This window comes from Pongo abelii, chromosome 19 (assembly GCF_028885655.2).
Source record: "Pongo abelii isolate AG06213 chromosome 19, NHGRI_mPonAbe1-v2.0_pri, whole genome shotgun sequence".
In the NCBI taxonomy this organism is placed as follows: Eukaryota; Metazoa; Chordata; class Mammalia; order Primates; family Hominidae; genus Pongo; species Pongo abelii.
In genome coordinates, this window is record NC_072004.2 from 91,746,863 (window position 1) to 91,766,283 (window position 19,421).

Genomic DNA, 19,421 nt, shown 5'->3' on the forward strand with positions numbered 1-19,421 from the left:
TAAGATAATTGATCAAAGTTCAAACAATATCAAACAACAGGCTGGGCGCAGTGGTTCACACCTGTAATCTCAGCACTTTGGGAGGCTGAGGCAGTTAGATCATTTGAGGTCAGGAGTTCGTGACCAGCCTGACCAACATGGTGAAACCTCATCTCTACTAAAAATACTAAATTAGCCAGGCATGGTGGCACACGCCTGTAATCCCAGCTGAGGCAGGGAAGCTGAGGCAGGAGAATCGCTTGAACCGGGGAGGCAAAGATTGCAGTGAGCCGAGATCGTGCCATTGCACTCCAGCCTGGGCGACAGAGCCAGACTCCATCTCAAAAAAATATATATATCAAACAATAGTAGTCTTTCAACAGCTCTGATGGAGATACACAAGGAGATTAGTGTTGTTTTCATGCCCACTAATACAACATCCATTCTGCGGCCCATTGAACAAGGAGTAATTTCAACTTCCAAGTCTTATTATTAAGAGTAATAATAATAAGGTGATCCTCCCACCTCACCCTCCCAAACTGTCAAGAATACAGGCTGAGGCGGGAGGATTACTTGAGCCAATGAATTGGATATCAGCCTGGACAACAAGACAAGACCCTGTCTCTACTGAAAATTTCTAAAAATTAGCTAGGTGCTGGGCACAGTGGCTCATACCTCTAATCCTAGGACTTTGGGAGGCCAAGGTGGGTTGATTGCTTGAGCCCAGGAGTTCACCACCAGCCTGGGCAACATAGCAAAACTCCATCTCTACAAAAAATACAAAAATTAGGTGTGGTGGCATGCGCTTGTGGTCCCAGCTTCCAAGCTACTTGGGAGGCTGAGGTGGGAGGATCACCTGAGCCCAGGAAGAAGAGGCTGCAGTGAGCAGTGATCGCACGACGGCACTCCAGGTCTGGGTGAGAGAGGGAGATCCTGTCACTGTACTTCAGCCTGGACAGCAGACACAGAGACCCCACCTCTAAAATAAAATAAAAAGAAATACATTTGGCTGGGCGTGGTGGCCCACCCCTATAATCCTAGCACTTTGGGAGGCCGAGGCAGGCAGATCACCTGACGTCAGGAGTTTGAGATCAGCCTGGCCAACATGGTGAAACCCTGTCTCTGTTAAAAATACAAAAATTAGCTGGGCGTGGTGGTGCACACCTGTAATCCCAGAAACTCGAGAGAATGAGTCACGAGAATCACCTGAACCTGGAAAACAGAGGTTGCACTGAGCCGAGTGCCACTGCACTCCAGCCTGGGTGACAGAGCAAGACTCTGTATCAAAAAAAAACACAGAAATACATTTTATAAGACTATAGATGCCACAGACAGTGATTCCTCTGAAGGACCCAAAGTAAACTGAAAATCTCTGGAAAGGATGCACAATTCTAGATGCCATGAAGAACATTCGTGATTCATGGGAGGAGGCCAAAATATCAACATTAACAGGAGTTTGGAAGAAGTTGATTCTAACCCTCATGGATGACTCTGAGGAGTTCAGGGCTTCCATGGTAGAAGTAACTGCAGATGTGTTGGAAATAGCAAAAGAACTAGAATTAGAAGTGGAACCTGAAGCTGTGACTGGGCTGCTTCAATCTTATGACAAAACTGTAATGGATAAGGAGTTGCTTTTATGGATAAGCAAAGAAAGTGGGTTTTTTTTTTGAGATGAATCTACTGCTGGTGAAGACGCTCTGAACACTGTTGAAATGAAAACAAGGATTTAGAAGTATTACAAAAATTATTTGATAACACAGTGGCAGGGTTTCAGAAAAGTGAATACAATTTTGAAAGTAGTTCTTTCGGCTGGGCGCAGTGGCTCACACCTGTAATCCCAGCACTTTTGGAGGCCGAGGCGGGTGGATCACCTGAGGTCAGGAGTTTGAGACCAGCCTGGCTGACATGGTGAAACCCTGTCTCTACTAATAATACAAAAATTAGCTGGGTGTGGTGGCACACATCTGTAATCCCAGCTACTCGGGAGGCTGAGGCAGGAGAATTGCTTGAACCCAGGAGGCAGAGGCTGCAGTGAGCCGAGATGGTGCCACTGCACTCTAGCCTGGGCGACAGAGTGAGACTCTGTCTCAAAAAAAAAGAAAGCAGTTTTTTCTTCTGGGTAAAATGCTATCAAACAGATCCTTTTGTAGTTCATAAGTGTGATCATTGGGTGTTCACGCTCACATGTGAGATGTGCCATCCTTGAACCTTGTTAGAGCATCAGCACATCACCTGGCTGACATTTTAAAAAATGCTGTCGGCCGGGCGCAGTGGCTCACGCCTGTAATCCCAGCACTTTGGGAGGCTGAGGCGGGTGGATCATCTGAGGTCAGGAGTTCAAGACCAGCCTGACCAACATGGTGAAACCCTGTCTCTACTAAATACAAAAAAAAATTAGCCAGGTGTGGTGGTACATGCCTGTAATCCCAGCTACTTGGGAGGCCGAGGCAGGAGAATCGCTTGAATCCAGGAGGCAGAGGTTGCAGTGAGCCAAGATTGCACCACTGCACTCCAGCCTGGGCAACAAGAGCGAAAACTCCATCTCAAAAAAAAAAAAAAAAGCTATAAAACAGCATCACATGCTACACAAAATTTTTTTGTGAAAGGAAGAGTCAATGAGGCAAACTTCGTTAAGAAATTGCCACAGCTGGGCACAATCACTGTTGCCTGTAATCCCAGCTACTCAGGAGGCTGAGGTATAAAAATTGCCTGAGGCTGGCAGGGCACAGTGGCTCACTCCTGTAATCCCAGCACTTTGGGAGGCCGAGGCGGGCGGATCATGAGGTCAGGAGATCGAGACCATCCTGGCTAACATGGTGAAACTCCGTCTCTACTAAAAATACAAAAAAAAAAAAAAAAAATTAGCCAGGCGTGGTGGCGGGCGCCTGAGTAGTCCCAGCGACTCAGGAGGCTGAGGCAGGAGAATGGCATGAACCCGGGAGGCGGAGCTTGCAGTAAGCCGAGATCACACCACTGCACTCCAGCCTGGGCAACAGAGCGAGACTCTGTCTCAAAAAAAAAAAAAAAAAAGACCAACCTGGGAAACAGACCCCATCTCTTAAAAAAAAAAATAAAGAAATTTCCACAGCCATCCCAACTTTCAACAACCACCACCCTGATCAGTCAGCAGCCATCAACATCGAGGCAAGACCCTCCAACAACAAGATGGAAGCTCAGATGACTGCTAATTTTTTTTTTTTTTTTTTTTTTTTTGAGACGGAGTCTAGCTCTGTCGCCCAGGTTGGAGTGCAACGACACAATCTCGGCTCACTGCAAGCTCCACCTCCGTTCTCCTGCCTCCATGCCATTCTCCTGCCTCAGCCTCCCGATAGCTGGGACTACAGGCGCCCGCCACCACGCCTGGCTAATTTTTTGCATTTTTTTAGTAGAGACGGGGTTTCACAGTGTTAGCCAGGACGGTCTCGATCTCCTGACCTCATGATCTGCCCGCCTCAGCCTCCCAAAGTGCTGGGATTACAGGCGTGAGCCACTGCATCTGGCCAACTGCTGGTATTTTTTTAGCAGTAAAGTATTTTTAAATTAAGGTATGTACATTGTTTTTTAGACATAATGCTATTGAGCATTTAACAGACTACAGTATAAACATAACTTTTACATGCGCTGGGACACCAAAAAATTCATGAGACTCACTTTATTACAATATTCACCTACTGCAATGGTGTAGAACTGAATCTGCAATATTTAAGGTATTCCTGTGACGACAATGAATTATAACCCACGAATGAAATAGGTCTATGAATCCATACTGATATAAATGAAGAAATGAACAGGGAAGAAGAGAAAGCTTTCTTGCATTAGAAAGTCAACCAATAAATGTAAAAGGAATGATAGAGTTAGAAAAATGAACACTGACAACAATCACAGTCAATAATTGATTCAGGCAAGAATCATCAGTAGATGTTCATTTTGATGAGAAATAGAATATTTACAGTTAAAACACAGTCTTAACATGAGGTGGTATTAATTACAAAGAGGGAAAAAAAAAGAGTAACTTTACAGTGGAGAAACCTGCCAGAGAAACCTTAACCAACTTATCAGAATGCACATCACCAGTAATGGGACACATCACGTGTCTCCTGTGATTTTCTGCCAAAAATGCATAACCTGAATCTAATCCTGAGGACACAAACAAGCCCCAATTAAGGGATGGTCTACAAAATCACTTGATCGCACTGTTCAAAAGTATCAAGGTCATAAGAAACAAAGAATAGAGCAGCCATTCCAGATTAAATGAGACTAAAAAGAAATGACAACTAAATGCAATGTGTGACCCTGGGTTAGGTCTTGGACAAGAAAACAAGTTTATTCTTTTGCTCTAAAGGACACTGCTGGGACCACTGGTGAAACCTGAGTAAGGTCTGTAGATCACAGTGTTATAGCAATGTTAGCTTCTTGAGTCTGATAATGATACTCTGGTTATATAAGAGAGTCTTTTGTCTTTACAATATACATGAGGGTATTTAGGAATGAAGGGACATTACGTCTGCAACTCACCCTCAAATGGTGAAAAAAAAAGCCCATGTATATAAATGTTAAATTTGGGGACTCTGAGTGAAGAGCATATGCTGGAAATCTGTACTATTCTTTCAACTTTAAGTCTAAAGTCAGTTTAAAATAAAAAGCTAGGCCAGGCGCGGTGGCTCACGCCTGTAATCCCAGCACTTTGGGAGGCCGATGCGGGCAGATCACCAGGTCAGGAGATCGAGACCATCCTGGCTAACACGGTGAAACCCTGTCTCTACTAAAAACACAAAAAATTAGCCGGGCGTGGTGGCGGGCGCCTGTAGTCCCAGCTACTCGGGAGGCTGAGGCACGAGAATGGCGTGAACCCGGGAGGCGGAGCTTGCAGTGAGCTGAGATCGCGCCACTGCACTCCAGCCTGGGCTACTGGGCTACAGAGCGAGACTCCGCCTCAAAAAAAAAAAAAAGCTAAAAATGCAGATTACGGCTTGGCACGGTGGCTCACACCTGTAAGCCCAGCACATTGGAAGGCCGAGGCAGGCGGATGCCCTGAGGTTAGCAGTTTGAGACTAGCCTGACCAACATGGTAAAACCCTGTCTCTACTAAAAATACAAAAATTAGCTGGTGGTGTGTGCCTGAAGTCGCAGCTACTCGGAAGGCTGAGACAGGAGAACTGCTTCAACCCAAGAAGTGGAGGCTGCAGTGAGCCAAGATCACGCCACTGCACTCCAGCCTGGGCGAAAGAATGAGTTCAGTCTCAAACAAAATAAAAACAAATAAAAATAGGCCAGGCACGGTGGCTCACACCTGTAATCCTAGAACTTTGGGAGGCCAAGGCAGGCGGATCATAATGTCAAGAGACTGAGAACATCCTGGCCAACATGGTGAAACTTCGTCTCTACTAAAAATACAAAAATTAGCTGGGTGTGTTGGCGCGCATCTATAGCCCCAGCCACTGGGGAGGCTGAGGCAGGAGAATCGCTTGAACCCGGGAGGAGGAGGTTGCAGTGAGCCAAGATTGCACCACTGCACTCCAGCCTGGCGACAGAGTGAGACTCCATCTCAAAATAAATAAATAAAAATAAATAAAAGTTACCTGATCCCCAAAGCCTGGTATTTGATCAACAGCTGTCACCCAGCTTACCATAATATAAAAGCTTAAGATTTCACACCATCACACATACAACTTTTTTACTAAAGCTAAAATTATCGAACACTGTCTGAATGCTGAGTGCTATGCAGAACTGTCCATACAGTCTACAAATGTGTATAACACAACTTCCTTTTACAAAAGAGGAAATCAGGCCTGGCATGGTGGCTCACATCTGTAATCTTATGTAATCTTGGCATTTTGGGAGGCCACGACAGGAGGATTGTTTGAGCAAAGAAGTTCAAAACCAGCCTGGGCAATGTAGGGAGACCCCGTCTCTATACAAAAAAAAAAAAAAAAAAAAAGAAAAGAAAAAACTATCCAGGCATGGTAGTATACCCCTATAGTCCCAGCTACCCAGGAGGCGGAGGTGGGAGAATCACTTGCGCCCAGGTCAAGGCTGCAGTGAGCCATGACTGTGCCACTATACAGAGCAACAGAGTGAGATCCTTTCTCAAAAAAAAAAAAAAAAGGCAGAGAACAGCAAATACCATTCCATTATTTAAAAACAACAAGACAGCATATATCTACATAGTCGATAACTCCTAGCCATTCATACTACTTAAAACTTTCTTCAGGGCCAGGCGCAGTGACTCATGCCTGTAATCCCAGCACTCTGGGAGGCCGAGGCGAGCGGATCATGAGGTCTGGAGTTTTGAGACCAGCCTCGCCAACATGGTGAAACCCTGTCTCTACTAAAAATAAAAAAATTAGCTGGGCGTGGTGACACACGCCTGTAATCTTAGCCACTCAGGAGCCTGAGGCAGAAGAATTGCTTGAACCCAGGGGGCGGAGGTTGCAGTCAGCCAAGATCGCGCCACTGCACTCTAGCCTGGGCGACAGAGTGAGACTCCGTCTCAAAAACAAAACAAAACAAAACAAAACAACAACAACAACAACGACAAAACCAACAAAAAACAACTTTCTTCAATTTACGAATAAAATAAACACACAGAGCTCATCTTACACGGCAACTCCAGGCCTGGGTGCACAGTAGCGTTTTTGACCATAGGCGGGGAGTGACGACCATCGTCCATGTCCAGTTCCGTGCACTGAGCTTCCCCGTGGATGACGGCCAAACCCAGACGCAGTCTCTCCGCATAGGATTGGGCCCTAGAAGGACAAAGGGAAATGGTGAAACTGACAGGAAGAAATCCCACGCATCACTACTGCATCACTTTTTAACCATAAAATGAAAATATTTAACGTTTCAGGGACATACAAAGGCATTATTTATATAAATGAGAATGTGAGGCCCAGGACAGAATGTAAATGCCTCAAAGGGCATGTGAGTTAGGGTTTGAGATTGTATCTGATCCTAGACATTTTTTTTTTTGAGACAAGGTCTCACTGTCACCCAGGCTGGAGTGCAGTGGCGTCAACATGGCTCACTGCAGCCTCAACCTCCTGAGGCTCAGGTGATCCTCCCACCTCAACCTCCCGAGTAGCTGGGACCACAGGTATGTGTTGCCACAACTGGCTAATTTTTGTATTTTTTTAGAGATGGGGTCTATGTTGCCCAGGCCAGTCTTGAACCCCTGGGCTCAAGCGATCTCCTGCTTTGGCCTCCCAAAGTGCTGGAATTACAGCCATGAGCCACCCTGCCCGGCCCTGATTCTAGATAATTTTGATTCTATCCTTTGTCCAATATTCTGATAGTCATCTTCTGAAGAAAGAACAACGTTCAAAACCATTGCCTGGGCCGGGCACAGTGGCTCACGACTGTATTCCCAGCACTTTGGGAGACCAACGCAGACAGATCACTTGAGGTCAGGAGTTCAAGACTAGTCTGGTGAACATGGTGAAACCCCATCTCTACTAAAAATACAAAAAATTAGCCAGGAGTGGTGACAGGCACCTGTAATCCCAGCTACTGGCGAGGCTGAGGCAGGAGAGCTGCTTGAACCCAGGAGGTGGAGGTTGCAGTGAGCCGAGATCACGCCATTGCACTCCAGCCTGGGTGACAGAATGAGACTCCGTTTCAAAAAAAAAAAAAATCATTGCCGGAAAAATGCTCATACCCTCATTGCTTTCCTTTCTCTGAGAACTTGAAGGAACTTTGTTTTCCCAAAGGAAAGCTGAGCAACTCAGCGATCATGTGTGCTGTCTGGAGGATGGAGATGAAGCTGTGTGTGGCATGGGACATGACAATGATGGAGGGGTTAACATGAGAACCCACTGTGGGCTTTCAAGGCCACAAATGACAGCCTCTGGATTCCAAAGCAGCTCATTCTGACTTCGGGAGCACTCAGGAGGGATCAAGACCCATGTCTGGCTTACTTACCTCTTTGCAGCATCAGGAGACTTAGCTACAATGACTGCATTTCTGTAATTTGGAATCTAGATTTGAAGGAAAAATAGAAAATACTGAAAAGTTATTAGAAAATAACACCTGGATGCTGGTATTCAAGTTTTCCCTCTTATAATGATCCAAACTAGTCATCAAATATGCTAGAATTTTAGTCATAAGTTTTAGATTTTTCAGTATTTATCAATTAACATCACTGCAAAAAGCACTCCTACATCAAGAATTTTTAAAAAATAATTCTTAAAACCGTCATTTTAGAAAACATAAGCAAATTGCTAAAGATACATAGAAAAAAAAAATCTGTTTTAGTGTCTTTTAAAGCTATGATCCTCCACGACTAAAGCTGACCCTGTCTGCTGCCTCAGGCATTGCAACTTAAGGGAGAGCTCATTTGATGTGCCTTCCAATATCAAAATCTGATACCAGAGAAAAACTAAATAAGATCTCTTTTGAGGACAATGGGGTGTTTGCTGGTGGTTCCTCACTTCTTCCTGGATATACTGAAGCAGGAAAGGTGAGGCTCTAAGGTTGTCCACGGGAAAGCTGAAAAAGCCTTGTATTTCCTTTTGATGAAGATCCATAGTGATAATGTGAGTTAAACCTGAAATTTTAAAACAAAAAATTACAAAGTTCGCCCCTACAGGTTAATGGCTACAGTGGACCTAAACTAGATGCTCAACTCCTGCTTCCTACCAGCAGACTGAAGACAGGGGGTACTGTGATTAAGCACTGCAGTCACAGGCTTGATCGTTAACCTTAATAAAGCCTTAATGTAGAGAAAGCTACAACCTTCCACATGGACAAAGAACTAAAGCTGAGAAAGTGGGGATTATTGACTTTTGGCTTGGTCCGGAAAATTGAGAAAAGAATAATGTGGCAGAAGCAAAAATATGAATATGGAATTAATACCGAAGAGATGTAAAAAACAGTAAGGCCTTGATTAAAGAATCTTGAAAGAAAGGATAAAGAACTATAGCGAAGGCAAAAAGTAGTAAGAACACAAAAGCAAAGTAATATACATATTAGAAGAAAAGACACTCATATAACACAAAGATATTGAAGCTTAGAATAATTTCTGTATGTAATAAAGAATGTTTCAAGTATTCTTATAGAAAAACAATGAAGAGATACTCTTATAATCAAGAGTACTGAAGAGGAAAAGGTACATATATAAACACATTGCAAATGGTCAAAGGTCACAGCAAAACTTCCAGGGCATAGAACAGTATTACTTGTTCTTTCCAGAAACATTATACTTTTTTGGAGAGGATGAAATTCACATACAGTTGACCATCTGGATCTATGGGTTCCACATGTGGATTCAACGAAACACAGACTGAAAAGGTAGTTAGGCCTACAATGGTTGTGTCTGTACTGAGCAGGTATGACATTTTTTTCTCATTATTCCCTAAACAAGACAGCATAACAACAATTTACATAGTGTTGATATGGTATTAGGTATTTATAAATAATCTACAGATGACTGTGTTGGTTATATGCAAATACTATGGCATTTTATATGAAAGACTTGAGTATCTTTGGGTTTTGGTATCTGCTGAGGAGCCGGGAAAGGGGGAGATGGGTTCCTGGAACCAATCCTATAAGGACATCGAGGGAGGACCATACATTTCTTTCTGAGGACTCAAATATATGTTAAAGTTTTAGAATAGACATCAGATGAATAGAAACCCAATTGTAAAATATTACATTGATTTACAGGCCAGAAAGCGTGCCCCCGCTACACAAGGAGAATAAAGCAATGAAAATGAGCCGCGATGTAGAAAGGCAAGGGTGAGGGAGAGGCAGTAAAACAAAATCCAGCTTGAATACTATGAACAAAAATGGAATTTAGCTAACAAAGCAGATATAGAAATCTAGACCTGAAGATCAAAAGAGCACATAAGAATCCCAAGACTGCCAGCTAAGAATTTAGCGATGACAAGATGAAATAGAAAATACGTGACAGATGACAAAGAGAAGACACTAAAGCAATGGTATTCAAAAGTAGGACAAAGCGAATAAAGGAAAAAAAAGAATTTCTAACCAAGCTCACATATCCTTAGCCAAAACTGTTCAAAAGGAAACAAACACTCAGATCCCAAATTGGATATCTGAGGTATGAACTAAGCCCAACTAGGAAAGAGCCCTAAAGGATCATGCTGGAACCCCAGGGCCCCCGCGCACACTCACCTGCTTTCGCCAGCATGGATGCTAGCAGCTTACACACAATGGAACCCCTCTTCCTCATCTTGCTCTGCTTGCTGTAGGGGAAGTAGGGGATGACCCCAATAATATTCCTGGCACAGGCAGTCTTCAATGCATAAGCCATGATGAGCAACTCCATCACAGCTGTATTCACATCTCTGAAACAGTCAAAGTTTGTATTTGGGGATTAATTCCATGTATTAACCCCTAGAAAAGATCTTGACTTTATCATCTTAACATGGGCTGCCCAGACAGGTATTGTGGGAATTTTACCATCACACTAGCTTACAATGGCACCTCATGAAGGCAGGGGAAGCTTTCCAACTTTTTGTAGCTGAGTAAGCCCCAGCTTTCATCTGAGTTTACTCCTATTCACAGCACAGTTAACCCACGCTCACATTTGCCTGGGTCTCCTGTGTCATACCCGGTTACTGCAGTGGCATCTGAAGCAACTGCTGGTGACCAGAGTTACCCAACACCTGCTGGCAGCCTCCCAGGGATTTGGGCTTAGGCCAGCATGAATGCCAAGGGAAACCCACCTGCCCTTCCATTTAGCTGCCATTAACAGAAAGATTTGGTCTCTTTCCATTGAGTGTGGGAATTGAGTGTGGGAAGGTCTTGGAACATAATTTTTTTTTTTTTTTTTTTGAGACGGAGTCTCACTCTGTCACCCAGGCTAGAATGCAGTGGTGTGATCTCAGTTCACTGCAACCTCCGCCTCCCAGGTTCAAGCAATTCTCCTGTCTCAGCCTCCCGAGTAACTGGGATTACAGGTGTGCACCACCATACGTGGCTAATTTTGTATTTTTAGTAGAGACAGGGTTTCTCCATGTTGGTTGGGCTGGTCTCGAACTCCCGACCTCAGGTGATCCACCCACCTCGGCCTCACAAAGTGCTGGGATTACAGGCGTGAGCCACTATGCACAGCTGGAACTTAATTTTCAAAAACCTCCCTGGAGGCCGAACGCAGTGATTCATGCCTGTAATCCCAGCACTTTGGGAGGCCGAGGCAGGTGAATCACCTGAGGTCAGGAGTTTGAGACCAGCCCAGCCAACATGGTGAAACCTTGTCTCTACTAAAAATACAAAAATTAGCCAAGCATGGTGGCACGCACCTGTAGTCCCAGCTACTGGGGAGGCTGAGGCAGGAGAATCTCTTGAACCTGGGAGGCAGAGGTTGCAGTGAGCCAAGATCGTGCCACTGCACTCCAGCCTGGGCAACAGAGTGAGACTCTGTCTCAAAAAACAAAACAAACAAAAAAAACCCTCCCTGGACCCTTCTTTCCCTGACATAAATTCCTGACAAAGATTACCCAGAGAGACAAAAAATGAAGTATGAATCTGAAAGATATTAGAAGGAAAGGCTATTTCCAATGATTATAAATTTGGATTGCTAGCTTTTGCCAAGGATAATCAAACCTAATGCAGACTCTGCATTCATTCATTCATTCACTTACTCACTCACTCACTTATTAAGAAATGGTCTCACCCTGTCACCCAGGCTAGAGTGCAGTGGTACAATCTTAGCTCACTGCAGCCTCGAACTCCCGGGCTCAAGTGATGCTCCCGCCTCAGCCTATCAAAGCACTGGGATTACAGGCATGCGCCACCATTCCCAGACAGGCTCTTCCTTTAAAAAGGGGTGAGAGCCTTGAAATCCTTCCAGGACCTCTCTCAGTATTCACTTCTCACATTAGCTTCCTCCTGCTCTTCCTGGACTATCCACGCATCCTCAAACATCTCCGTCTTGGGGTGGGGGTGGGGGTCAGGACTGTATCTCCCTTCCCTTCCCCTTGTCATCAGTTCCCACCCATGGCAGCAGGTTGTTCAGGTACCAGTTCTTGAACAATTATCAGCTCTACACTGACATGTAGGTGATGCTGCCCTCATTACAGCAAAGTAGAAAGCCTGCCATACACACAGCAGAGTTAGCGTTTGCTGAATAGGTGGCTGAATGAAATACTCAGCAAGAGATGCTTTCTAGCTTGAAAGGTAATCGAGCCATTTCCTCCCAGTCTCTTCCAATTTATCTTTACACTTCTCTCTAAGGCAGAGTGCATTTGGGAGTGAGCGATTTCAAGGACATCCTTTTATTCTGACAATGTTTTCCACTTCCAGGTTCAACTCCTGGAACTTCCAATTTCACCCTTGTAATTTGGATTTTTCTTAACTATTGCAAGCATTCTGTGATTTAAAAAAACAAAAACAAAAAATTTCTCCCTGAGGAGACTGATGCAGGGCTCAACTTCAAGACAACTAAGACATTCCTTTTAGACTGCTAATCCATTCCATTATTTTCCAGTTACCTTTTTTTTTTCCTCTCAATAAATTGGAGCATTTTTCTCCTTCAGACTTACAAATTAATGCCAAGTCTGGCATCAAAAGGTCAGATAATCTTTGGTAGTAGAATCAAAGCAATTATCAAACACTTTCAAGGAAGTTGGGAATTCATAATAGTCAATTTTAGTTCATCATCCATGAACACATATTTAGTGGGCAACTTGAGTCAAGCACTGTGGTAGGTAAACAAGGCAAACCACCTCTAGGGAAAGCCAGAGGCCATCTGGGACCACTCTCGAGGTACTCATTCTTCCCAAGAAGGAGCACATCTGACTCATGGAAGAATGTACGGTCTCCTTCCCAGAGACTTTATGTTTAAAAGATTTTTTTTTTCTTTTCTTTTCTTTTTTGTAAGAGAGAGGGTCTCACTATGTTGCCCCGGCTGGTCTTGAACTCCTGGGTTCATGCAATCTTCCCATCTCAGCCTCCCAAAGTGCTGGGATCACAGGCATGAGCTACCACACCCAGGCTGGCTGTGGCTTTATAAACCAGATCCCAATATCCACAATATGTTTGGAGTCAGTTAATTTAGTAGCTTCTGTAAGCGTTATCTGTTCAAGTAGTGAGTTTTTTTTTGTTTTTTTTTTGGTTTGTTTTGGAGATGGAAATTCGTTTTTGTCACCTAGGCTGGAGTGTAATGGTGCGATCTCGGCTCACTGCAACCTCTGCCTCCTGGGTTCAAGCAATTCTCCTGCCTCAGCCTCTCAAGTAGCAGGGATTACAGGCACCCACCACCACACCCAGCTAATTTTTGTATTTTTAGTAGAGATGGGGTTTCACCATGTTGGCCAGGCTGGTCTTGAACTCCTGACCTCAGGTGATCCACCCGCCTCAGCCTCCCAAAGTGTTGGGATTACAGAAGTGAGCCACCACACCCAGCCTCAAGTAGTGGGTTTTTAGCTGGCTTTGTCACAGACGATACACATATGGACCAAGTGCAGTAGCTTATGCTTGTAATCCCAGCACTTTGGGAGGCCAAGGCAGGAGTATTGCTTGAAGCCAGGAGTTTGATATCAGCCTGGGCAACATAGCAAGACCTTGTCTCTACAAATAAAATAAAATTTAAAAATCAGCCAGGCACGGTGGTGCTCACCTGTAGTCCTAGCTATTCGGGAGGCTGAGGTGGGAGGATACCTCAAGCCCATTTAATGAGCTGTGACTGCGCCACTGTACTCCAACCTGGGCAACAGAGTGAGACCCCATCTCTCAAAAAACACACACAAAAAAATAAAAACAAAATCAAGTAAAATACACAAGTGTATGACACCATGAGTTTTGGAGAACACAGCACATGGGAGGCCCAGATAGTAAAACATTAATGAACAAGATAAACAATTTTTCAGAAGTCTTGATTTCAGGGTAACATTCCTTTCATTAATAAGCAATTTCTGGGCCAGACACAGTGGCTCACACCTGTAATCCAAGAGGCTGAGGCAGGTGGATCACCTGCGGTCAGGAGTTAGAGACCAGCCTAACCAACATGGTGAAAGCCCGTCTCTACTAAAAATTCAAAAATTAGCCGGGCATGGTTGCAGGCGCCTGTAATCCCAGCTACTTGGGAGGCTGAGGCAGAAGAACTGCTTGAACCTGGGAGGCGGAGGTTGTAGTGAGCTGACATCATACCACTGCACTCCAGCCTGGGCTACAGAGTGAGAATCCTTCTCAAAAAAAAAAAAAAAAAAAAAAAAGGCCAGGCGCGGTGGCTCACACCTATAATCCCAGCACTTTGGGAAGCCGAGGCGGGCGGATCACCTGGGTTGGGAGTTGGAGACCAACATGGAGAAACCCCCGTCTCTATTAAAAATACAAAATTAGCCGGGCATGGTGGCGCATGCCTGTAATCCCAGCTACTCAGGAGGCTGAGGCAGGAGAATAGCTTGAACCTGGGAGGTGGAGGTTGTGGTGAGCCGAGATTGTGCCATTGCACTCCAGCCTGGGCAACAAGAGCGAAACTCCGTCTCAAAAAAAAAAAAAAAAAAAAAAAAAAGAGCAATTTCCCATGAGGTTTTTATTTTCCATTTTTCCAAGGGATTCAACATCCTCCAGCCCAAGGCTAAAGAAAGCCCCACACCTCACCCCTTATTGGTCAGAAAGGTGACAAAAGGGGCTTTGTCACATTGGCTTTACCCATTCACTGAGAGATACCGGACAAATTGGACACCAGGCAGTTACTTTGTGAACTAGCAGGGCGAACAGAAATTGGCTGGCTATCTCTGCTTTGTTTATCTGTTCCTTAAGAATGTTGCAAGTACACCCTGGCTAGCTCTTGTAGTCTTTATCTCTAAGTAGGACATTCTTAGTTGTTTTACCAACTACTTTTCTTTCTTTTTTTTTAAATAGAGAAAGGTCTTACCATGTTGCCCAGGCTGGTCTTGTACTCCTGGGCTCAGACAATCCTCCTGCCTTGGCCTCCCAAAGTGCTGGGAGTACAGCTTGAGCCATCATGCCCAGCCAACCAACTACGTTTCTTTCCCCTAAGAAAACCACATCCTATATTAAGCCCAGCCCTTACTGCTGTAGCATTTTGGACAGGCAAAAACTAACCTGAGGTGTGCTCTCTTTGGCAGCACATATACTAAAATTGGAATGATACAGAGAAGATTAGCATGGCCCCTGTGCAAGGACGACAAGCAAATTCGTGAAGCGCTCCATCTTGGGGGAAAGAAAAAAAAAAAGTAACCTGAGGTGAGGAAACAGGCACGGTATACGCATTCATTAAACCAGCCAGGCTTGCAAAAGAGAAACCAACACCAACCACAGCTGGAAGTAATGGGGGAGAATTTACCCTGCTCCCAACTGTAAGAATTAATCATCTGCAGCAGTTGTAAATTTGTTGTTGTTGTTGTTGTTTTGAGACTGAGTCACTCTGTCACCCAGGCTGGAAGGCTAGAGTACAGTAGCACCATCTTGGCTCAATGCAACCTCTGCCTTCAGGGTTTAATCGATTCTCCCACCTCAGCCTTCCGAATATCTGGGATTACAGGCACCCGCCACCATGCCTGGCTAATTTTTTGGTATTTTTAGTAGAGACGGGGTTTCACCATGTTGGCTAGGCTGGTCTCAAACTCCTGACCAACTGATCCGTCTGCCTCGGCCTCCCAAAGTGCTGGGATTACAGGCGTGAGCCACCGTGCCCAGCTGTAAATGTTATTTTAACGAGTCTTCTTACTTTATATCAACACACTAGAACTTGTACATAAACATAAAAATTATCCTTTAAAATATACTTTATAAGCTTCATATTTTACTTAGTTCCATTACTTGGTATATCTGGAAAATCTCTGAGTATCACACAGTTCAGTTACCCAAAATAATCATTTTGTTCTGAATGGCTTTTTGCCACTTCCAAAAATTAAACCTATCCTCAACGACCAAAAGGTTGCTATTATTACAACAGTCAAAAGAAATATGCTGCAAGGTTGGAAGCAGTAGTTCCAAAGCTATTCCAAGCAAAAACAGCACCAAAAAAAGGTATCTATGTGATTTTAGAACAACAGCTCTGAAGGCAACTAAGCTTATTTTAATGTCTAAGCTTTGGTCTGTTTGCCTAAAATGAGCCTTATTACTTTAGGCAATGCCCCCTTCCTCCCAACAACACAAAAACCTGTAAAATATATTCCTTCATCTATGTAACGGCAGATAATACTAAAAAACCAGGTCAGGCACAGTGGCTCACGCCTGTAATCCTAACATTTTGGGAGGCCGAGGCAGGTGAATCACCTGAGGTCAGGAGTTCGAGACCAGCCTAGGCAACATGGAGAAACCCAATCTCTACTAAAAATACAAAAATTAGCTGGGTGTGGTGGTGCGCACCTGTAATTCCAGCTACTCAGGAAGCTGAGACAGGAGAATTGCTTGAACCCAGGAGGCGGAAGTTGCAGTAAGCCAAGATTGTGCCACTGCACTCCAAACTGGGCAACACGGCAAGACTCCGTCTCAAAAAATAAATAAAATATAAAATATAAAATAAAATAAAAAATTAGGCCAGGCACGGTGGCTCATTCCTGTAATCCCAGCACTTTGGGAGGCCGAGGTGGGTGGATCACCTGAGGTCAGGGGTTCAAAACCAGCCTGGCCAACATGGTAAAACCCCATCTCTACTAAAAATACAAAATTAGCCGGGCATGGTGGTGCATGCCAGTAATTCCAGCTACTCGGGAGGCTCAGGCAGGAGAATCACTTGAACCTGGGAGGTGGAGGTTGCAGTGATCCGAGGTTGCACCACTGCACTCCAGCCTGGACAACAAGAAACTTGTCTCAAAAAAAAAAATTAAATTAAATTATCTGTGTTCTTTAGTTGGTACTAAAGTATCCAGTACTCAAGCACTAAAAGAACTAGTTTATTGGCTGGGCACGGTGGCTCACATCTATAATCTCAGCACTCTGGGAGGCCAAGGCGGGTGGATCACCTGAGGTCAGGAGTTTGAGACCACTCTGGCCAACATTGCGAAACCCCGTCTCTACTAAAAATACAAAAATCAGCTGGCTGTGGTGGCGCACGCCTATGATCCCAGCTACTCGGGAGGCTGAGGCAGGAGAATTGCTTGAACCTGGGAGGCAGAGGTTGCAGTGAGCCGAGATCGCGCCACTGCACTCCAGCCTGGGCAACACAGCAAGCCTCCGTCTCAAAAAAACAACAACAAAAAGAACCAGTTTATTATGACAAACCTAATAACCTTCTTTATGGGCTGCACACCCACACAAAACAACACATCCAACCTCTGTCTTTTTTCCAAATTTTTCCTTTCATCTTCCATCCCTATCAGCTTAAGAGACAGAGAAAATGCCAGGTGATAATATTTTTGCTTTAATGCTCTTAAACTGAATCACTGGGAAGAGACTTGCAGCTTTTATCTCAACACCAAATACACATAAAGAAACTTCACCATCTTCAGTTCAGGGTTCTGGTTTTCAGAAGTATCCATTTATACCTATGTGCCTTTTTCAACAGGGAAGGTGCCTTTCCATGTTGACGTATGTAAAATTGTCATTGTTATTGTACAAGACTCTCTCTTTGCTGCAACTCTATGAAGTGCTTCCTACTTCGTCCTTTGGCCAAAATTTCTTTTTTCTTTTAAATAAAAGCTGGGCACAGTGCCTCATGCATGTAATCCAAGCACCTTGGGAGGCCGGGGCAAGCGGTTCAGCTGAGCTCAGGAGTTCAAGACCAGCCTGGGCAACGTGGCAAAACCCTGTCTCTACTAAAAATACAAAATTAGCCATGCATGGTGGCATGTGCCTGTAGCCTCAGCTACGTGGGAGGGTAAGATGGTGGGTGCTGAGACAGGAGAATCACTTGAGCCTGGGAGGTGGAGGCTGCAGTGAGCTGAGATTGTGCCACTGCACTCTAGCCTGTGTGACAGAGCAAGGCCTTGTCTCAAAAAAAAAAAAAAAAAAAAAAAAAAAAAGAATAGAGACAGGGTCTTAGTATATTGCCTAGGCTGGTCTCGAACTCCTGGCCTCAAGTGATCCTCTCAACTTGGTCTCAAACCAAAGTACTAGGATTAAAGGCATGAGCCACCACACCTGACCATGGTCAAATTTCCTAATACTCAAGACACAAGTGAGAAAAACGGTAAGTGTTTCCCAATTTGCTATTAACTAAGTCATTTTTTCATGCTTCTTTTGTCCCTTCCCTGGAAGACACTTGCACACTGATGATCCTTCATTTGTCAAGTTCAGTCTTTACTGCCCCCAGCATCACTCTAGATTGCACGTGTTAAATACTTATATTGGGCACTCTTGGTTACCATGTGATATCAAAGCCAAGAATTTTATAAAATTCAACTTCTTATCACAAAGGACACTAACAATATGCTGTTTCTATGCTCGACTAGTTTGAGATAACCATGAACGGCCCGGCATGGTGGCTCACGCCTGTAATGCCAGCACTTTGGGAGGCCAAGGCGGGCAGATCACTTGAGGTTGGGAGTTCGAGACCAGCCTGACCAACATGGAGAAACCCTGTCACTACTAAAAATACAAAATTAGCCGGGCGTGGTGGCGCATGCCTGTAATCCCAGCTACTTGGGAGGCTGAGGCAGGAGAATCGCTTGAACCCGGGAGGCGAGGGTTGTGGTGGGGTTTGCAGTGAACCGAGATCGCGCCATTGCACTTCAGCCTGGGCAACAAGAACGAAACTCCATCTCAAAAACAAAAAAAAAGGGGGGGGGGAAATAAAAAGAAAAACTGTCTTTCACAAAACTGGTCCCTGGTGCCAAAAGGTTGGAGACTGCTGGACTATCTAACAAAATAGGGTCTCTGCCGTGAGAAGGTTATAACCTCTTAGCTCCTCCCCTGACTCATAGATGATCCCTAAATACATGTAACAAAACAAAGATGCCAAGAGCACAGCTGCTCATGTGCCAGAGGAGAACTGCTCTGATCATGCACCAACTCAGTTCAGTCTTTTCCTGGAAAGTCCAACTCAATTTGACATTTTTTTTTTTTTTTTTTTTTTTTTTTTTTAGATAAGATCTGGCTCTGTTGCCCAGGCTAGAGTGCAGTGGTGCAATGACAACTCACTGTAGCCTCGACCACCCAGGCTCAAGCGATCCTCCCCACTCAACCTCCCGAGCAGCTGGGACTACAGGTGCACGCACACCACCATGCCTGGCTAATTTTCAAATTTTATTTGTAGAGATGGAGTCTCACTATGTTGCCCAGGCTGTTCTCAAGCCATCTTGGACTCAAGTGATCCTCCTGCCTTCGTGTCTCAAAGTCCTGGGATTACAGGTGTGAGTCACTGTACCTGGCCAACAAGATTTCTTAAAGATAACTCTTTACAAGACAAATTCTTTCGTTATCACAAATTCAATTAGGGTAGTAAAGAGACTTCACCAATCAATATTGCTTTTAGAATTAGACTCCAATGGCTGGGCGCGGTGGCTCACGCCTATAATCCCAGCACTTTGGGAGGCCGAGGGGGGCGGATTACGAGGTCAGGAGATCAAGAC

General features: G+C 44.6%; 1 protein-coding gene and 2 non-coding genes across 8 annotated transcripts in view; 2 read left to right on the plus strand and 1 right to left on the minus strand.

Moving 5' to 3' along the window:
• The window catches only part of PRPSAP1 (phosphoribosyl pyrophosphate synthetase associated protein 1), a 43,730-nt gene that overhangs the window by 11,657 nt on the left and 12,652 nt on the right, over positions 1–19,421 (minus strand). For all 6 annotated transcript variants that reach the window (XM_063718984.1, XM_024234740.3, XM_063718987.1 and 3 more), the window contains 4 exons: positions 10,111–10,283; positions 8,406–8,521; positions 7,897–7,952; positions 6,580–6,725 (listed from right to left, as the gene is read on the minus strand). In XM_063718984.1, coding sequence (XP_063575054.1) covers positions 6,580–6,725; positions 7,897–7,952; positions 8,406–8,521; positions 10,111–10,283 — 491 coding nt within the window. The remainder of the gene's footprint in view (positions 1–6,579; positions 6,726–7,896; positions 7,953–8,405; positions 8,522–10,110; positions 10,284–19,421) is intronic.
• LOC112129818 (small nucleolar RNA U13) lies at positions 2,118–2,221 on the plus strand. Its single transcript, XR_002912170.2, has one exon. It is a non-coding gene; the product is annotated as a small nucleolar RNA U13 (small nucleolar RNA).
• Positions 15,017–15,123, plus strand: LOC112129865 (U6 spliceosomal RNA). The gene has a single exon (XR_002912202.3). It is a non-coding gene; the product is annotated as a U6 spliceosomal RNA (small nuclear RNA).